General features: G+C 44.8%; 1 protein-coding gene across 3 annotated transcripts; it reads right to left on the bottom strand.

Moving 5' to 3' along the window:
* Positions 1 to 13,370: 13,370 nt before the first annotated feature.
* On the bottom strand, positions 13,371 to 18,169 carry ARF6 (ADP ribosylation factor 6). Of its 3 annotated transcripts, none has more exons than XM_035097172.2 (2): positions 17,460 to 18,169; positions 13,371 to 17,348 (listed from the first exon to the last, which is right to left on the bottom strand). In XM_035097172.2, exon 2 carries the CDS (start codon positions 16,858 to 16,860, stop codon positions 16,333 to 16,335), a length of 528 nt encoding a protein of 175 aa, XP_034953063.1. In that variant the 5' UTR covers positions 16,861 to 17,348; positions 17,460 to 18,169; the 3' UTR covers positions 13,371 to 16,332. The 3 variants fall into 3 exon arrangements, with proteins under 3 accessions (XP_034953063.1, XP_060125905.1, XP_060125928.1); XM_060269922.1 differs by having other exon boundaries at positions 18,064 to 18,167; XM_060269945.1 differs by having other exon boundaries at positions 18,110 to 18,148.
* Between the last annotated feature and the right edge of the window lie 3,648 nt (positions 18,170 to 21,817).

Raw genomic sequence — 21,817 nt, 5'->3', positions numbered from 1 at the left:
CCTTTAGATACGTCGGAAACTAAATTATCTTCTCAAGAAGGGCAGTCTGCCAGTACCAGCAGTCCAAATTATTAAGAATTAGGTCTTCCAAGGTTTGGCAATATCTACCTGTTGGACGTGCCAGCATGGGAAAAATGAAGGCTTCTGCTTTTCTTTGGGGAGTGGGACAGGACAACATCCATTTGCACTTGGTGTTTTTAATTTTTTAAGACAAAAGTCTCATGCAAGGCTGGAAAAGGTTCTTGCAATGCTGTTTGCGATAAGGCCCAATGACCCAATAGTACTACGGATTTGCCAGACTGTATTAATGATGAGAGTGTGAGTTATGCGTAATCATGTATGGGATGGGTGGGTGAGAGAGAGAGAGAAATAAAATGGATAAAAAGAAGCCTGTCTTCCCAACTCCAAGAGCTTAGGAGAAAAGCCGTAATGACTGGTTCATGGGAATTTAACATGCAACATGCAACAGGATCCCAGCCCTTGTGAAGAAAGACCCTTTGTCTTGGGCAGGAAATTCAGCCTCATTACTCCATCTTCCAGCTCATTAAACGGAGAGGAAAAGCGATTGTTGAACAGTGGATGAACCAAAAGCACATAACCATCTATTCTTGCCATGCTTGGCTCCAAGCGTTGGTTGATCTTCTGTTTCTAGAGGGGTGGCTGTATTAGTCTGTTGTCACAAAAACAGCAAAGTGGTAGCCAATTTTTTAAATTAACATTTCCAAAGAAGCTCAATATTTTAAAAATTTATTTAAAGATTTTAAGAGCAGCCTGTTGGATAAGAGCAACGGCCCATCTAGTGCAGCATTGTCTTCTCTGGTGCACAGAAGCATTACTGCCTCCGACTGTGGAGACAGAGCTGAGCCATATTGACAGCCCTGTCCTCCATAAGGGATGCGGGTGGCGCTGTGGTCTAAACCACTGAGCCTCTTGGGCTTGCCGATCGGAAGGTCAGCGGTTCGAATCCCTGTGACGGGGTGAGCTCCCATTGCTTGGTCCCAGCTCCTGCCAACCTAGCAGTTCGAAAGCACGTCAAAGTGCAAGTAGATAAATAGGTACCGCTCTGGCGGGAAGGTAAACAGCGTTTCCGTGCACTCTGCGTGTTTCCATCAGGGTGTTCTGTTGTGCCAGAAGCGGTTTAGTCATGCTGGCCACATACCCTGGAAAGCTGTCTGCGGACAAACACCGGCTCCCTCGGCCTGAAAGCGAGATGAGCGCCGCAACTCTATAGTCGCCTTTGACTGGACTCCGGAGGTCCTTTATCTTTACCTTACCTGTCCTCCATGAATTTATCTAATCCTCTGGTAAAGACATCCAAGTTGGTGTTGAATTATCTTCTGCCAACTGCATTTGATAAGGGTAATGTTAGAATTTTTTGGGGGGAGGGGGGATAGAATAATTGTCTCTACATTTGGAATGGGATGCAGGTGGTGCTGTTGTCTAAATCACAGAGCCTAGGGCTTTCGGATCGAAAGGTTGGTGGTTCAAATCCCTGCGATGGTATGAGCTCCTGTTGCTCGGTCCCAGCTCCTGCCAACCTAACAGTTCGAAAGCACGCAGTGCAACTAGATAAATAGGTATCGCTCTGGTGGGAAGGTTTGTGTGCTGCTCTGGTTCGCCAGAAGCGGCTTAGTCCTGCTGGTCACATGACCCGGAAACTGTCTGCGGGCAAACGCCGGCTCCCTCGGCCTATAGAGCGAGATGAACACACAACCCCAGAGTCGTCCGCAACTGGACTTAACTGTCAGGGGTCCTTTACCTTTACCTTTGGAAATGTGACACTCACACCACCAATAAGGTCGGAGCTTGCACTCCAAATCAACTTTAACTGCACAACCTTAATTTACTTGTTGTTGTTTAGTCGTTTAGTCGTGTCCGACTCTTCGTGACCCCATGGACCATAGCACGCCAGGCACTCCTGTCTTGCACTGCCTCCCGCAGTTGGGTCAAACTCATGTTCGTAGCTTCGAGAACACTGTCCAACCATCTTGTCCTCTGTCGTCCCCTTCTCCTAGTGCCCTCAATCTTTCCCAACATCAGGGTCTTTTCCAAGGATTCTTCTCTTCTCATGAGGTGGCCAAAGTATTGGAGCCTCAGCTTCACGATCTGTCCTTCCAGGGAGCACTCAGGGCTGAATTTACTTGTATGTGACTGAATCTCTTTGACGAGTGTCCAAAAGTGCCCGTAGTTTGCCAATGAGAAGCAAACCGTCAAAGGATCCTGCGAGCTCACTCACAGGAGGCAGCTGCCTACTGCTTCTCTGCATGATCCAGTGTTCTAGCCTTGCTTTCTCCCAAACAGCCTTCCCTGCATGGAAACAATTCTGCCACATTTTTTACCAACCAGTTCTGGTGCAGCAGTAACAGGTCCACTCAGGAGGAGTTTCCCCATTGCAACCCTGGATGAGATTCAGAACACAAGAAGAGACTCCTTCAAGGACAGATGAATAATACTATTACTGACTATAGAAGCCTTTTGGGGAATAAAATGGTCCCCTGCTGCAACTTTAATCCAGGAAATGAGAGTGCCTCTGCTATCAGAAGTCGGAAATGCAAATTGCTCAGGGAAACGTTTGAGAGATGTCCAGAACCCTATTTGTTATCTCAGGTGTAAGAGTAAACAAGAACAAATTGCTCAGTCTAGGAAAGGGTGATCCACAGCCAAGACCAGCAGGAAAGGGGGCGACAGACTATTCCAAACTGATCCAACCCCATGTTGAGGAAAGGGCATCATGGCAGATGTTTAGCTAATACAGTAATTAGATTAACATGTTTTGCCAGCAAAGAGAAGTGGTAATTGAAAAGCTGGAAGTACTTGTTTTGCATTAGCAACATGGCAATAACACTGCCTGCTTTCATAGCGAATGTTTGCTTAAGGCAGGGCTGAACAGCTTAACGCCTAAGTACTACAATGGAGTGGAACAGTCTTTGGTCACAGGAGGGCTATATCTAGCACCCAGTGTCTGGAAACCCTGAGTATGAATTGCATCATTAAATTCACAGATGAACAAGGCTTTGAAGTTTGTTTCATGTCCAACAGTGACTCTTGCACACCAAGTAGCACCACAAGGATAGATAGGATCATAGGGGTGGAGTATTGTACAGTTGGAAGGGACCCAAACGGTGTGGAAGGGACCCAAACGGTCATTTGGTCCAACCCACTGCAATTTCAGAAACACACCAGAAACCAGTCCCTGCTAATTTTGGTGTACAGAGGTGGGATCACATCTCAGATCAAGTTTCAAATCCATACACAGTCTTAAGGCTCACTGGGTAACCTTGGGCTTGTCCGATTTCACAGCTTATCCTACCGCCAAGGGTTGCTGTTAGAATAATATGGAACAACCCTTTGGGAAGCTGAGAATGAGAAAGATGGGAGACAAACAGAATTCAACACTTCTGTCAACTCTTGCCTATGCTGGTTGCTCTGAATTTGAGAACCGGCTTCTCCTCACTAGCACCCTTAGAATGCAAGTCCAGCAATTTAAATGACAAGAAGCATTTTGAGATCTATTATTCCACATATAGCCTTTCTTTCAAGGACTCAGGTCAACAGAGGGTTCCTGGGTGGTTTCGCCATCCTGACTGGTCAGACCCAAATCCATTTAGTTTCACTGAGGTTATTGTTTGTACCACCAGACCATGAAATAGGACTCTTTGAGATGCACAAGACACAGCTTAGTTGAGAGTGTTGGATTAGAACCTTGGAGACCAGGGTACAAGTCCACACTCAGCCATGAAGCTCACTGGGTACCCCTGGGCTAGGCACCATCACTCAGCTTAACCTACCTCACGGGGTTGTTGTGAGGATAAAATGGGGAAGGGAGGAAAGATGGGATCAATGTTACAAATTGGGATGAAAAAGCTAGGAGCCAAAGGACTTTTGGGACCTGGGTTTGGGCACCAAAACAGAATATCTAGTTGCCACTGGGGGGTCGGCAACACTTTTTATTTATTATTTTGATAAGCATGAATTAATACACAATTCAAGAAGATCAAACCTCTCCATTCTGAAGGAAATCATCCCTGAGTGCTCACTGGAAGGACAGATTGTGAAGTTGAGGCTCCAATACTTTGGCCACCTCATGAGAAGAGAAGAATCCTTGGAAAAGACCCTGATGTTGGGAAAGATTGAGGGCACAAGGAGAAGGGGACGACAGAGGACGAGATGGTTGGACAGTGTTCTCGAGGCTACGAACATGTGTTTGGCCAAACTGCGGGAGGCGGTGCAGGACAGGAGTGCCTGGCGTGCTCTGGTCCATGGGGTCACGAAGAGTCGGACACAACTAAACGACTAAACAATAACAATACACAATTCACATAAGTGGCACATTATTAATATCAAAATTTTAGCAGAAATTGTTAATACAAGGAGGTTCAATTTCCACTCTTGGTGAGTGCCTGTTCCAAGATTCGTAAAGGAATAAATCTAGAATTACTTCATTCTGCCCGCATCATCACATCTACTTCATTGGCATGCGAGGCTCAGCCCTGGTCTGTGCCACCCCACCCACCCAAGTCATAAACAACACTGTCAACAATTCACTTTAGTCATTGCTGCTGGCCTACAAATTATGGCTCAACATAATCTCTCAACGGGACAAACAGGATGACGTAATGTAAACTTTGCTATGGTGATGTCTGCTTTCACAGCACAAAAGTGAATCCCCCCTACCCTGTAAGGCAAGAGCGGGAGAGGAAATGGTGTGGTTTCATGTAAAACATTTCAATAAAACATGTTTAGGGAAAACAGAGAAACGAGATTGTGTGCTAGTTGTTTTGAGCTTAACCTGTGGGACCGGGAAAGCAATAACATTTTCTTTTTAAGTCTGTTTTGACACCTTTGCATACCACTCTTATATACAAGCTGTGCATCAAGGTTCAGTTTTATCCTCATAAACACAATTTTTTATAAAATAGAAAAATTCCTCCCAGTAGCACCTTAGAGACCAACTAAGTTTGTCATTGGTATGAGCTTTCGTGTGCACGCACACCTCTTCAGATAAGTGCAACTTCTTTTCATATATGCTGTAAGCCACCCAGAGTGGGCGGGGTATAAATTGTTGTTGTTGTTGTTGTTGTTGTTGTTAGGCAAATCTTGCTTCTGTGTCATTCCATCCAGCTAACATGAGGGCAAAGTAACAGCTCACACTTTACATTTTGAATTTTTATAAAAGAATCCATGGAGGCATTAGTAAGGAAAGGAACAGGGATATAGTGGAATAAAGATTTTCAATCAATATTACAGGAGGAATGTATGGTGCAGTCCAGGTGCTGGTCTTACAAGAAACTCACTACAGCTGCAGTCCTACACACCTCTGAGTAGGTATTTGTACTTTAAACGGGAGCATGCCTCTAGGAATGGCAAAATACACATTTTATGGAAGACTGAGGAACCTGGCATTAGTTGTGGAAGAAGCTAGCCTTACGCTTCATTTGGACTCTCATCGTCAACATAGATTCCATAGTCACCCAGCTCAAAGGGTGAGTTTTTGGTTAAGTAAACCATGATTTATTAGACCAAAAACACAAGTCAGGCTCCCAGGCTCCAGTATCCCCTTTCCCTTTGTGCACAATAATGCAAGGTGACTTCTAGGAGCTGTTAAACCACTGCTTCCCTATTACATTCGGATCAGAAAACTGCTTTAATACCCAAATACAGACCAGGATATCTCTGCTGATAGAGATTAAAACAAGAGGTTCCCCAGTTCAATTGTAGCAGGAAACAGTGGTGTAACAATCCTGGACTTATTGGAGCCATACAGTATTGTGTGCTTTTTAGGACACAGGACAACAGCTATTCTTATAAGTGACCAGAACCAGCCACAGACTCCCTTGAGACTACCAGCCGTTATTTGAACTGTTTGAATGACAAGGAACAGAACAAGAAAATTCTTCTTCATACCGTATATTCCGGCATATAAGACAACACCCAACTTTTCCAGTTAAAATATAGAGTTTGGGATATATTCGTCATATAAGAAATACGACCCGGCGTATAAGACCACCGACTTTTGAGAAGATTTTAAAAAGTAGTCTTATACGCAGGAATATACTGTATGTACCATTTCAGGCTGTTTTATAGACACAGAATTGATTTCAACTAAGTAACACTCAGAGAAGGAGAAGGGGACGACAGAGGACGAGATGGTTGGACAGTGTTCTTGAAGCTACGAACATGAGTTTGACCAAACTGCGGGAGGCAGTGCAAGACAGGTGTGCCTGGCATGCTCTGGTCCATGGGGTCACAAAGAGTCGGACACGACTAAACAACAAGTAACACTCAGAGCAGATCTGTTGAAATCAATGGAGCCAATTAATTTCAGTCCATTGATTTCAGCCTATTCTGAGTATGACTTAGTTCAGGCTTCCTCAACCTCAGCCCTCCAGATGTTTTGAGACTACAATTCCCATCATCCCTGATCCTGCTAGCTAGGGATCATGGGAGTTGTAGGCCAAAAACATCTGGAGGGCCAAGGCTGAGGAAGCCTGACTTAGTTGGATACAGGCCAAAGTGGCCCAAAATATATTTGCAGGGCCGAGGGGTAAATCCCATGCCATTTGTTAAATTATTTCTGGTGGGACTAGGCTGACACCCCCCAAAAAACTGGAATCAACTTAACAAATGCATTGTGGCACCTCGAAGGCTAACCATCTTGTGGTGTCAAGCACATTTGTGGGAATCTGATGGCTGCGAAAGCTCACATGAGAATTGATCTGCTAAGCTTTGGAGGACCACAAGACACATGTGTTTCCCACAAGGGCTTTCAGGGGCAGCTCAGCATTCTAACACCCAGTTGTGCCCTAACACAGCCACTGTTCTAAAATTTATACACAGCTCAGTATTTCTGAACAATATGAAATCATGCAGATAGGGGAAGAAAATATAACCATCTCAGGGGGTTTTTAAAGAGAGGATTTGGTGTCCTGCAGAACAGAGGTTTTTGATTTGCAGTATGGAGTGCCTCCCCTGAGGATGATAAACATGGCTTGAAGGCAGAACGTAGCCAGTTCCTTCCAGCCTTTGTCTGCATGCTTAGCATAGAAAGACGGCTAAGTGCGGTGGAGATTTACATGGCAGAAACCCATAAATTAAGCAATGAAAGACTTTAAAGGGATAAAAGGAAAAGTTAGGCTGCATTCAAACAGCAGATGAGAGGGCAACTGCAAATCCAAGTCAAACATTAGAAAAAGGTGGAAAAAAAACTTGGTAAAAGACAGCTCAGCAGCTCAATGGAACAGTTTGACTTGGGAGAGTGTGGATTTGTTCTCCCAGACTGCAAGGCTGGACTAGCTGTTTATCTGGGGCGCTTTCCACATCTTCATAGCTTTGTTACCTCGGCAAGACAAAACACAAAAATCTGGTTCAGCTGGTATTATCTACTCTGGGAATTGGCAAGTTGAGGAAAGGCTGTGTGGCACATCCTAGTCTTGACAATCCGAGAGCTTTCCAGCCAGTAAACCAGTCTAGCTGTAGCTCTGCCTTGTGCAGCATAGCTAGTTAGCTGCTTGTACTTTCCACATCCTGGTACTTAACCAATTCCTGATCCACAAGAGGACCTCTCCTCTTATTCCATGACTGCTCAGCTTATGCAAGAGTCTTTGGCAAGGTCCAAGTACCCCGTGTGAACTGAATCAGCTCTATCTATATGCTTGTGGACACTCAAATAACTCCAATAGGTTTGTGATATGCTTGTCCTTGGAGAAGCCATGTTCTGCTTCAGCAAGTCTTGTTCTTCTATATGTTTGGATTATGCTATCTTTAACAATATTTTCTACCAGTTTTCCTGGGACAGGTGTTAAAACCAACTCAGGGGTAGGCAACCTAAGGCCCATGGGCCACAAGTTGCCACGGGGGTCATTTAACCAGCCCACGAGCCGCCCCTGAACCGAGCCGCCCGCTCGGTGAGTCCCTGCGCGCTGCGCTAAACCAGCACAACACGGCGTGAGGACTTGCTTCCACGGCGCCGGAAATCGCTGCTGCACATGCACAGATGCTGGAAATTGCATCTGTGCAGATGCAGATGCCGGAAATCGCGGGTGCGCACACTCACACGCACCCGCAATCCGGCTCACGGAGGGGGCTCCGCGGCAGTGAACCGGCCCAGGCAAGGTAAACCTTGCCGACCCCGGAACTAACTGGTCTGTAATTTTCAGGATTCCACACCACCCCAAATCCCTTTTTGAAAACTGGTGTTACATTGCCTACTTTCAAGTCCTCTGGTATGGAGACGGAACTGAGCAACTTACATATTTTTGTTAAAAGACCACCAATTTTACATCTGGTATCTTTTAGAATTCTTGGGTGGATGCATCTGTGCCTTGGAATCTGTCCATTTTTATTTTGTCTATAATTAGGCTATTGGCCTATGTGAACTCGCCTTGGGAGGCTGACAGTTTTAAGATTAATTTTAAGTTACTGTCACATGACATTAAGCCACTGTAATTTTGAATCCTGTTCTCTCACATATACATAGGTCATGTAAATGTCATAATAAATCCATAAACATGAGTTAAAAGCCAAAACTGGAACAGCAATTTAAACAGATTTCAAAAGCTTCCATGCGAAAGCAATTCCCACATTTCAAAGTGAATTTTAGTCATTTTCTACCTTGGTAGGTTCGATAAGCCATAGCATGCAAACCACAACTAACACATGTAGCCCCATGTACAGCACATTGCAGTAGCCCAAATAATGTAACAAGAACATCAGATGACATTGTAACTTAAGAGGCTACAATTTTAACTATTCTCATGAATATGTGAGTTATTTCAAGCCCAATTTTGGACCCAAAAAATCTTAAAAAATTAAATTGAGGTTAAATTGAGGTTATCTCATAGGTATGTACACACAAAAAAATTTTTGAACAAAAATCTGAGACATGAGAGCACGGTCGAGATGATTTGGCGTGGAATGACCCATCTGTTATTTAAATTTGGCCTGTCACAAAATAAAACTTAAATTACATGCAAAGCACCGTAATTCAGTAATGACAGTAATCTCTCCATTTTAATAAATTTATCCCTGGCACCACCACCATTAACTTTGAAAAGATAACACAGCAGAAATCATTCACTCTTGAAGTAGGTCTTTGAACACCAAACTTTAACTCAAATTTCATGCACAGAGGAACAGGGGCGGCGGGGGGACGGGACACCAAGTACTTTAAACTTAGGAAGTGATTCACAGTCCCCTACTGAAAGTCAGACAATTTAGCCACATATATGCAACTAATTTAGACTATTTTAGCTAACAAGTGTTGATGGAGAGAAAAAATTATGATACAGCTGAATACTATATTTACGATGAGGCCCCGCATTTTTGCCCACTGGCAAAAGGCTTTCAGACAGATCATGCTGAACTTTGATGTTCCAACATCCAGGGCTTCAAAGTGCAGCATCACCCAATGTCATTATGTCAGGTGATTGACAGGTGGGTGGCCTGCCTACCTGTCAAATTTGGCCCAACAGGGGTGGGGAGATAATGAAAAGATTCCCCACCTGAGGGTTAAAGCATACCTGTCAGACCTGAATTAGATCTCCTGATTACAACTCTCCAATCTTACCTAAAACCTCAATCCATGTATCTGGCTCTCCCACTCTCTTCTCTCAGTTCACAGCTGTCACAGAACTAATGTATTCACCTTTCTGAACTCCACCTATCATAGGAACATTAACTTATGAAACCAACTGAACACAGCAGTTTAGTTCGCACGTCATGGTAAACCACAAACCCATGATTTGCTCCAACAAACCACAATCTCCAGCTAAGTCTAAACCAAGGATCATCAGACTTCCGGTCTACCGCCAGCGCTGATCGGCGAGGAATCCTCGAGCTCCGAGGTTCCTGGTGCTGTGAGGGGGGGAGCCGCGAGAGCAACATGCCCCCCCAAAAGAACTCCAGATTGAGCTTTCTGGGGGCATGAGAGCTCGGCTGCGCCCCAAAGTGACTCCTCTGCTCCCCAGTAAGCTCTTTTTAAGAGCACTGGAGCGAGCGGTGTGAGAGTTGCGGGTGCCATTTTTGAGTATACTGCTACCCTCACAGAGCAAAGCTCTGAGCTGGCAGCGAAGGAGCGGTGGATTCCCCCCCCCCAAAAGGATTTGAAGACATTGGACTCTGTGAGTAACAGATAGAAATTTAAGGAAAAAAATTCAATTGAAAATAATTGGCCACGGGAGGAGATTTAAACAGGAGGTTGATCTCCCCCATTGAGAGAACAGAGATGCAGTTAACTTGCCTGCAGCTGGAGAGTTTGACAGGAATTTAATAATGTCCAAGGATTGACTACATTAAAATCGCTGTAAAATTTCTAACTTGGACTGGGGAACTGGAGTCGGTCCCTGGAGGGATCAGCCAACCGCCATTATGACATCACAGTAAGAAGGAATTTGTTTACCTCTTTGAGGCTGAGAACTGTTAACTTTGAAGAGAGTGCAAATATAAGGCTGTGTACAAGAAGTTTGATAATGCTCTTTTCAGAAATGGACATAAGATTTTAAAATATGAACAAGAATTAAAAATGAGAGTTGATAACCAGATCGGACATAAACTTTGTTTCCGAGGTTTGGAAATACAAAATACGAACAGCGCCACTTCCTGCATTGTAATCTGTGCAGTTCCCATGGAATTTGAGACAAGCAGGATGTCAGTAGACACAACATCATCTGGCTCATTAGACATTGTGGACTTTCAAAAACTTTTGGAACTGATTTTGGATGTGAGAGATGAATTGCGGCAGAATAATATAGATTCGCAAAATAAGACAGAACTGTGTGGAAAATGAAGGTGGATTGGTTTCACTAGAGAATGAAGAGGAGCAAGATGAACAACAGACAACGTAAATGACTTTACATTGGACTTTACAGAGGAGGAAGATCCATCAGCCCTGGACAATATAATTGAACTTAAAAAAGAGGAAAAGTATGGAATATTGTTCCCCCAGTGGGAGAGGGGGAACAAGACTTATGTCTGATTCAAGGAGTCCTCAAAAAAGAACCAGCATGGAATAATGTCCCCCCAGTGAGAGGAGGGCAAGATCCATGCTGGGGCCTGAGCACAAGTGGAATAAAAATTGAGATAGGGCTGAAAAGTGGAAACATAGCTGGTTGGTATTGTGCTACAGTTAGAAAGGGGGGCAGCAGGGGACAAAGAAGGGAGAGTGGTGGATAGGTGGCAAAAGAATGGGAATAGGGTGAGGAGTAACAATGGGTTATTTTTTGATTGATTAAGATGGTCCGAAACTGGAACATTTTATGGAGCTGGTTGATACCTCTGGGAGATCCGGAGTCCAGGGGAAGGGGGGTGGAATTAGATAAAAATGGTTAAAGGTTATTTTGATAGAAGAAATAATATTTGAATGTATGGGAAAAAATTGGGGTATAAATTGTGAGGCTAAAGGAAGAATTGGAGATGGATGGGAAAATAAATTTAGATTTGAATTAATGAATTATAGGTTGAGGATAGTTGATGTTTTTTCTCTCTGTGTGTAGATTAGAATTGGTTGTGAGATAATGGAAAAATTGTGTTAGAATGTTTTAAGATGATAAAGGAAAATTGCTTAATTTATATTTAAAAATGGACCCAGTGTGGGGGGAATCGAGGAAGTCTACAATGTCAAGTTAATGTAAGAATTGATATTTCTTTTCTTTTTTTCATTTATGTCATATTGCCATTTTTTTCTCTTTTTGCTCTTTGTTTCTATTTTTGCAAATTTTTGTATTTTGAAATATTTGAAAATCAATAATTATAATTTGAAAAATAAAATAAAAAATAAACCAAGGATCATCAGTCTCAACAGACTGATCTGTAGCCAGTTTGTTCTTGGCTCATTGATCAGTTTATAGGAGCAAAGACAAAACTATGATCCCTGGTTATTACTAACGGTATTTATTAGTCGCCTCATGTGATACGCTGCTAGGCAACATACCGCAAAATAAGAAACACACACACCAAAATAAATACAGTACATAATAAAACGTGTAAACTGTAGTTTAAAAAAATCAAACCAGAACAATAATATAAAACCAGGGGCGGGGGAACCAACCATGCCATCTAAAAACTACATCGCTAACCAGATTAAACAAACTAAAATTGGATGCTAAAACATCACTTAAACGTATTAAATAGATGTTTAAAAGGCCTGGGAGGAAAGGAAGGTCTGCAGTCACAATCTGCACTGCTAAACCAGAGATTGTGATTTGTTTTCTCCCAAAGTAAGCCAGTTGGAACAAACTGGGTGCAATTCATTTGTGCATGGTATGGCTTGCTATCATGTACGAATATACTAGCTAGCAAGCCTTGCTTACAAGTTAGTATGCACAGAGCATAGCTGCATCGGTCAACTTCCACAGACTTCTTTACTCAGTGTCGTCTTCACTCCAGACTTGGAGACAACTGCTGTACTAATGTTGGAGCCATAGTACAGGGTCAACCAGCATGTCCAATGGTCAGGGAGGCCAGGTGTTGTACTCCAGAAGCATCTAGAAGGCCATAGGTTCCCCACCCCTGCTTTACATCCTCCTCTCATAGTTTTGAATTATGGTGCTGGAGGAGACTCTTGAGAGTCCCATGGACTGCAAGAAGATCAAACCTATCCATTCTGAAGGAAATCAGCCCTGAGTGCTCACTGGAAGGACAGATCGTGAAGCTGAGGCTCCAATACTTTGGCCACCTCATGAGAAGAGAAGACTCCCTGGAAAAGACCCTGATGTTGGGAAAGATGGAGGGCACTAGGAGAAGGGGACGACAGAGGACGAGATGGTTGGACAGTGTTCTCAAAGCTAACAACATGAGTTTGACCAAACTGCAGGAGGCAATGGAAGACAGGAGTGCCTGGCGTGCTATGGTCCATGGGGTCACGAAGAGTCGGACATGACTAAACGACTAAACAACAACTCATAGTTACTGCACTCTCCATCCTGAAATCCTCTTGTTTTTCAGTTATTTGTCACACGTTTTAAACCACTCTCTCATCTCTAACTTTTCTTTCTAAAGCACTCATTGATTTTCTAAAGCGTCTCTTCCTTCCATGCAGCATCTTCCAGTACTAATCTCTTTGGGACTGCTCTTATCCCTTCTTGACAATCAGACCTTTTCCTTTTGGCTGTTTGTTTCCTTGAAGCAGCATCATTTTGTTTAATACATCATCATCCTTGAGGAAAACATGTGGATCAGATATTCTTTTGACTTTTCAACACCAGATAATGTTACATTTCACTTAGTTAAAAAACCCACCCACCAAAAAAAAATCTCCTCACCCCTAAGAATCCACCCTGCAGGGAAACTTTTTAACACCTGCCAGAGACTATGACACGCACAAGCAAATATTCAAATATACTTATTTCTCCCACATTCAAACATAACAGGAGAGCTGCACTTTATAATTGCTTTATTTTCTGCTTATTAGTTCTTTTACCAACACTACAACCATATTGCGAACACAAAAAATCCTGTTTACTTTATTCAGGGAGATCACAGTCTACAGACTCATTCACTTATCAGACAAAGTTAACGCCATTCAAAAACGTATTCAGTTGCACTTTATAAGAGTCACATGAACACAGAAGTTGGATGTACTGAACCTTTCCCCCCCAAAGAAGTTGAATTCCAAGATTGCATTTTATCTTGCAAGCTGCAGATAAATCTGTAAAGTAATCAATTTTATGGCTACCTTTGAGCCAGAGAGAACACAAAACGTTGTTTCTTTGAAAGAGACACTTAAAATGAAACTTTACTAATTTTTGTTCAGTATCAAAAGTTATTTGATGCATTTGTCACACATTTTTCAACTTCATGTTTCCCACCAAAGACTGGCAATTTAAAGGGGAAAACAAAACCAGAATTAATATTTATCTTTTTTTTTTAACCTACAAAACTGGCACACTTGGAGGAACAAAATTGACATACCAAGAAATGATTTCAAATTAATGTAGAAGTTATATGACAATTTGATTCTGTCTTGGTGAGAGAAAAGATACAATAAACCCTTGACCAAAGGTAAAACCACCCATGTTTTTACTGCAGTTAAGATTTATATGAAAGTTTGAGAACTAGTAACAGATCTTCAAGTTTTCCAGTTTAGGCAACTACTTTGTGCTTGGCTTTAGTTATTCCAGAAGACTACACTTAACTGTTTTGTGGACTTTTTGTTTGCATTACCACTCTTGCCAATGCTGCCAGGAAGAAAGATTCTAAATTTATTTTTATCGCAACCAGAATGTAGCATTTTTGTTCAATTCTCTCACAAATTTGTTGATTTAGTAGAACTTTTTGTGAACCGCTGCTGTTTTTCCGATGAAAATTAATATTTGTTCTGATCCTAAAAATTATTTAATGTGAATAATCCACATCCAATTTGGAGGAAATAAAAAATCCAAATAACTATGATATAAGTTTATTCAGGATCAGAGCTCAAGTTTTTTCTGTTAATGATGCTAAGCATTCAGTTCTAAGAAATTGATTTCTCATTACTTTATCCCCCTCAAACATCTTTGGTACAAGCTCTAGAGTCCACAATTTAAGTAGCAAAATCAACACTGAAGAAGTGTAGTAATGCCCCAATTTTATTTCAAACTCATACCCTTTAACAAAAGCAATTTTCTTCTGGTTTTGTAGCAATACATTCCTAAAATTCCTCAGATGAGTTCTACTCCTTGAGGAAATCTGAAATTAATCCTTAAGGCTGAATAGGAACCAGCTGCTTTACATTTTTTGCACCTAGTATTAATACTTGATTGAAACCATTTTTATGCTAACCTCAATTCACAATCATTTCCCCCCATACAACTAATCAGACATTTGAAAGCTGCGATATGACAAATGAGATGCTTGCCCTTGAAGAACGGAACGTGGAAGTTTACATTCATAGTCGTTTGCTCACTCTCCACCTGAATCATTGCTACCCTTCCAAAGGGCTTTATACATCCAAAGCAGATCAAATAAAGGTACAACCAGAACAGAAGTCTAGAATTTGTCTGTCACTGCCTGCGTGAATTCAGTATGGTTTTGTAACAGATGAAAGGGAAGCAACTTCCAAAGACACTCATTTGTTCCATTTAATTAGTAGAATCTGCAAAACCAAGTTGCCACATCCTTCCTTCATATTGGTACATCTCAATAAATTCTTAAGAGTGACTTATTCAAATCATAGTATAGATGCAGATGCAGGCTACCCCCACCCCCTCAAGTTAATAAAGATGCATCTTAGAAGCCAAGCTAAAAGGTCTACAAATAATCTACTTAAGTTTTTAGAAGCTTTTAGACCAATTGTGATACTGCCATCTTTGTCTCAATTATTAAGACAGGAAGAGTTTTTAACATTCAAGTTTTGACTACAAGTTTATGATTTTTTAAAAGTAATGTGTATATCACACATTATTCTTATGAATTATTGCTGCACTTTATGGAATGAAAGCATATTTGCACTGAAACTGGAAAGTAATGCAACTACTTAATATTGCAGCAGAAAAATTAACTTTACAATGCAAAGTACAGGAACTGTGGTTTGACACTAGTCTCATTTCATCCTGCATACGGTTGCTATTTAGAATGGAAACTTATTTGCATCCTTAATCATGCATTATATTTGGTTCATAACCTCCTGCAGCTAACATTTTGAAGCGGTTCTTGAATTACCTGGCCATCATTGGGCCCAGTAAGCAACCATACATTTATTCTCAACGCTACCCTTCTGATTTGTCAAAAGGCCAGATAAAGGAGATGAAAATTTTAGTTTCTAGTTACAGATAAGCTCTCACCATAAAGAGGACAGACTGCAGTTTGTTCATAAGCAATGGTTTTCAGTTTACTAGATAACAAGAGACCTATCAACATATTCTGCATGGTTGCAAAAGGAAGCAAATCTACAGCAGATGATAATGGAGAGGGGGGTCGGGGGAACTAAATCAGAAAGCATACATTTAAAAAGGTAATGCCTTAGCCCCAAGACTCAAACAAATGAAGTCAAATCATCATAACCAAGGGCTCTCATAGTATGAGAAAACTTACTTTGCAGAGCTATGTGTCTCCTCCCCCCCTCCCCCCCTCATGTTGCTGGAAGCTTGCCATATAAACTAGTGCTTGTGTTCATTCACAGTTGAAGATTAGAGCATCTTAACACCAAGCAAGAATTGTATTAAACTGGGGATCCAGTCAAGTATGTGGAAGAAAAGGGTGGTCACTGGCGAAGAGGTGAGCAATCATTGTAATCCTATGGATGCTTAATTTCAGAACATTTTAGTATGGAGGATCATTCTTTCTCGGGAAGCAAGTATTTCTTTCCCTGCTAAACTCTCTTGAAGACTAGTAATAGTTTGTCTTTTTTTTAAATGATCATTAGGATTTATAGTTAGATGTTAACCATGTCAGCCCTTCGTAGAGTCCATCTCCCGAGGTGGCACAGGACGGCTGAACATACCAATTCCTATCCCTGATTCGGGTCAGGCCTAGTTTCTCCTGGATCTCGTGCGGCTTCATGGCATCAGGAAGGTCCTGCTTGTTGGCAAAGATAAGGATGATCGCATCCCGCATCTCTCGGTCATTGATTATGCGGTGGAGCTCCTGCCGGGCCTCATCAATGCGGTCCCGGTCAGCGCAGTCCACCACAAAGATCAGGCCCTGGGTGCCTGTGTAGTAGTGCCGCCACAGCGGCCGGATCTTATCCTGGCCCCCAACGTCCCACACGTTAAACTTGACGTTTTTGTAAGTCACAGTCTCCACGTTGAAGCCCACAGTGGGGATCGTCGTGACCGCCTGGCCCAGCTTCAGTTTGTACAGGATGGTGGTCTTGCCCGCCGCGTCCAGGCCCAGCATCAGGATCCGCATCTCCTTGTTGCCAAATATCTTGGACAGCACCTTGCCCATGATGGCGGCTGGGGGGAGGCAGGCATCCACGGGAAGGGGGGAGGGGGTAGAGAGTTGGGGTGGGTGGAAGAAGAAGAAGAGGGAAGGGCTGTTGCTGCACCCACCAAGTAATCCACACGAGTGGTGGTGGTGGGGGACGACACACACCACTGAACAGGGGGAGGCCAGAGGTTCACTGGTCTGTATGGCACCCAGGCGCCCAAAAACTTGAGAAAGGGACTTTGGGGAAGGAGGGAGGGGGAGAAGGAAGAGGAATGATGCAGTCCCCACTTATATGCACGGGGGGGGGGGGAGATGCTTGACTTGAGACGCTTCAAGGGCTGCACGAAGAGGGGAGAGAAGAAGGCAGGGGGCGTGGCCTCGCGGCGAGGGGCGTGGCTTGTAGCGCGAGGGGGCGGGGCGCGCGAGGTCTCCTCGCCCGTCAGTCAGAGCAGGCCCGGGAGCCTCCCCGCGCTCTGCTGGGCTCCCCCGGGCGACGCTTCGGAGCTCTGAGGAGAAAAGAGAAGGGGGGAGAGGATGAGGAGGAGAGTCAGTCGGAGGCTCCGTCAGAGGCGGCGTGAGGGGGAGGGAGAAGGGAAGCCGCCGCCGCCCGCACTTACCTCAGGGGGCGCCGGTTCTCCCTCAGCGCCAGCGAGCTGGGCCGTCCGCCGGCCGGCCTTTCTGGGTGGGAGAAGGGGCCCGCCTGCCCAGCCGGCCCGCCTCGCTTCTTCCCTCACAAACTCCCTTGCCTAGGTTCGCTGGCTGGCTCGAGGCGGCCGGCAGCGACGCGCATGCGCGCAGCTCGCTCCCTCGTCCGACCGACTTGCGAAAGGGAAGCGGCCCCGCCTATAATACGGGGGAGGGGCGAGAATGCGGGGAAGCGCGCGCGCGCAGTTTAAACCCGGAATGCGCACGCGCAAAGTCGGCGGCTCTCAGGGCGGAAAAAGGGAGGGGGAAAACAGCCTTTGCGCATGCCCAGTGCCTCGCCCGCTCCCTTCACAGGGAGCCTCAACGGGCAGGCTGCTCCTGCCACCATTAAGCTTGGAGTTTAAGCGCCGCGCCTTTTCCCTTCCCCAAATGCCGAGACAGAAAGAGAGGAGGAAATACACCTCAGGTTCTCGCCTCCCGAACGTGCATATACGCATGCGCGGTTCCACTTCGCGCAGCCGCATCTCCAGTCGCCAATCCCGGAAGAATAGAGAAACCCCCACGGGCAGAATTTACCTCAAGTGCCCGGCCAAGGACCGCGCAAGCGTGGTGGCCTTCTCACCTAACGTGGCCCCTCTCTACTGGGCGTGATCTGGAGAAACCGTCTCAGAGACGGGTCTGCGCACGCGCAGCGTGTAGTGGCGGTCATCCTCATGAGCCGAGAACGCGCGATCTACGTCAGTTGCTGCGCGACTCGGCCTCGCGTCTCCTTAAAGGGCCACGCACATGGATAAGAGCCGAGATAAAATAGCAATACAGTAATTGATGTGTTTGCGGCCTCTTGTTAAGCGCTCCCTTGCCTGAAGGGAACCTATGTAAGAGAGCGAGAAGAGGAGTTGCAGACGCACGCCCCCTGCTGAATTGCACCTGATCTCATGCAAAGCTTATCTGTCCTGTCGCAATTTCTTAAAAGACCTAAGCATAGCTGCCAAGTTTTCCCTTTTCTCGCGAGGAAGCCTATTCAGCATAAGGGAAAATCCCTTAAAATAAGGGATAACTTGGCAGCTATGGACCTAAGGTGACTTTTTCACCTCCTCACCTCAAGTCTCAGCTCTTGTAAGGCCCATCATAATATAATATGATAAAAAGGACTTAATATTTATTGCGTTCGTTGCTTGCTACATAAAATGTCTCAGAGCATCTCCAAATTTTAAGAACGTACAGAACACAAAATATAAAATAACAAAAAGAGAGAACATTGTTAACCCAAAATGTTCATCCTGCAATATGTTGATGCCAAGACGAAGGTCTACCTTGTTGAACAAGCTCAGGGGTCCCCAGACTTACCGGCGTTTGGGCCGGTTCCCACCGCGCCGATCGCGCGGCGGGCCGGAGGATGGGGGAGCGCGCGCCTGTGCGGGCCGGCGGGCGGGGGAGTGCACGCCCGTGCGCATGCGCACGGGCGCTTACTGGTGCGGCGGCGCGCCTCCAGGGTGGAAAAAGCACCAAAAATCCGTTGTGCGCATGCGTATGGGCCTCCCCCGACCCGGAAGTGCAGCTTTGGAGGCGGCAGTGTGCGATCCGCCTTTCTATTGGATGCTGCTGGAGTCTTCAGAGCTTCTGGTGACGACGTCTAATTTGGGCGCCACTTTTTGTGTTTAATCATTATTTTAGGTGTGAAAGGTGTGGTTTTTTGAAATTTTAAAAATGCCAGATCCCTCCCTGATGGGCATGGAACGTTGTGGCCAAATTTGTTACATTATGGTTCAGCAGTTACGGAGAAAAGCTGTGACCTCTGCCGTGCCTACATTTTTATATACAGTGGAACCTCGGTTTATGGCTACCTCTGTTTCCCTTCCTCCCCCACAACAAACACTCTGTGAGGTGAGTGGGGCTGAGAGACTTCAGAGAAGTGTGATTAGCCCAAGGTCACCCAGCAGCTGCATGTGGAGGAGCGGAGACGCGAACCCGGTTCCCCAGATTACGAGTCTACCGCTCTTAACCATTACACCACACTGGCTCTACAGGCAGGACTGTGGTGTTGTCCTGGGCATCAGCTGTGGGCATCTAAGCAGTTTGGGGAGACACAGCCCATGTAGGTGGGTTTTCTGAGCAGAAAAAAAAGAGTATTTCTCATTATTTTAAGAATGTGATTAGAGCCTCCTGGTCTAGCATACTGTTCTCACAGTGGCCAATCAGATGCTTGTGGGAAACCTGATTATGGGAAACCAGCAATCAGGATTCGACCACAAGAGCCCTCTTCCCACCTGTGGTTTCAAAGAATCATAGAATTGTAGAGCTGCAAGGGACCCCAAGGGTTTTCTAGTCCAATCCCCTGTGATGCAGGAATCTCAACTAAAGCATCTATGACAGATGGCCATCTGACCTCTGCTTAAAAGCCTCCAAGGAAGGGTAGTCCACAACCTCCTGAGGAAGCCCGTTCCACTGTCAAACAGCTCCTACTGTCAGAGAGTTATTGATTCATTTGAGAATACTGTGATTCGGTGTTTTGATCTTTGCTGCCATCTTCTGGATGATGGACACACAGGAAGCAAACAAGGAGCCCTATTGTGGTGGCTTTTGCCTGTAACCCCAGCTCCTTGGGGGAACCTGAGCCTGGAAGGCTGCTCTAGCTCCAAAGTTCTAGGCTGCTGCTATGGACTATGCGGTTGAATGAGTGCATTGCTAAGGTCAGCATTGGTCCTCAGTCAAGATCATAAGATGCTGAATTCGCCCAGATCAAAGACACCATCCTGAGCATCCTCCCTTCTCAATTCTGAAAATAAAATTAAAATGCATATGTCTCTGAATTTGTGCAAAGTGTCTATTATCCCTGGAAACTATACTCCTCCTTGCTATCAGGCTGGCTTAAGCCTACCCAAGCACATTTTGAAAATCAATCTGTAGTGTTACGCTCACCCCACTTCTCCAAGCAGTAAGAAGTTCCAGGGTGCATTGCATACCCAGGTTTAGTTTCAATTAGAAGGAGGTCTCTGGAGACTTATTGGTATTTTGTAATTTTTGCATTTATTTGAAAAATTACAGCCTGAGCATAGATGGAGACACCATTAAGATTATATTATCTATATTTACAGTATATATAAATGTAAAGGGTGCATGTGTGTGACACCAAACGGTTCTCAGAAACAGCTTGACTGATTGCGTTCAAATTTGGACACAGCGTCCCAAGCAAAGGTCCGAAGGTTGTTATAAAGTTTGCTAAGACAGATGTCAAGCCTCTGGCAAGTAAAACATCGAAACCCCCATGTTTCAAAACACTCCACTCAGACGAAAGTGCATGCTGGGAAAAGAATGAGGTTACAAACCAGTGCCCTCTAGCGGCAGCTACACTGGTACTGCACCTATAAAACCTTTCCTCTCAACAACAGCTAGGCCGAAGCCTTTACAGCTAGGCCGAAGCCTTTACAGACTAGGCAGAATGGAGGTACTGACTCGCCTGGGTGGGGGTTTGGGGGAGGGTGGGGGGAGAAGGGGGTGTGATACGTCATAGGTCGGGACAGAAAGGGGGGAATCACAGGGATAATGTGGGGGGGAGGGGGCGGGATACGCCATGGATTGGAACCATAGCTGCCAAGTATCCCGTATCCGCCGGGAAAACCCCTTTTTTCTTACCGTTTCCCGGCGGTCTCCCGTTTGGCGGAAAATCCCGGCATTGTCCCTTTAATTTGCTTCTTCCCGGCGGCCATTTTTCTGGTGCCGCTTTGCCCTTCTATGGGCACCAGAAAATGGCGGCGCCGGCGCCGGAAGTCGCTTCCGCGCATGACCGGAAGTTGCGTGACGCGACTTCCGGTTGCGGTTTGCCCTTCTATGGGCATCAGAAAATGCCGGCGCCGGCGTCGGAAGTCGCTTTTATGTGTTTCCGGTCATGCGCGGAAGCGACTTCCGGCGCTGGCGCCGCCATTTTCTGGTGCCCATAGAAGGGCGAAGCGCCACCGGAAGTTGCGTCACACAACTTCCGGTCATGCGCGCACTGCCGATCCCGGATCTTTACGATCTGGACTTGGCAGCTATGATTGGAACAGGATGGGGGAAATCACAGGGATGACCCACAGCAATGCATGGCAAGGCCAGCTAGTTATTTATAAATTTATGAGTCGCCTTTTATATGCATGTGAAGGTGATTACAGTCATATCACAAAAACAGCTAAAATGTCTACTGTTTTAAAAGCAATACCAAAAAATAATTGGAAGACTGAAAAACAACATGATGAAATGCACTATAGTAATTAATTAATTACTATATTGATTAATTAATTAATTAATAGCACAAAACACCTAAGGCAGAGGTGGCTTCATCCAGGTGCAAAAA

This window comes from Zootoca vivipara, chromosome 1 (assembly GCF_963506605.1).
Source record: "Zootoca vivipara chromosome 1, rZooViv1.1, whole genome shotgun sequence".
Lineage (NCBI taxonomy): Eukaryota > Metazoa > Chordata > Lepidosauria > Squamata > Lacertidae > Zootoca > Zootoca vivipara.
The sequence above is the reverse complement of the archived record's forward strand: the minus strand, read 5'-3'. Positions and strand labels throughout refer to the sequence as shown.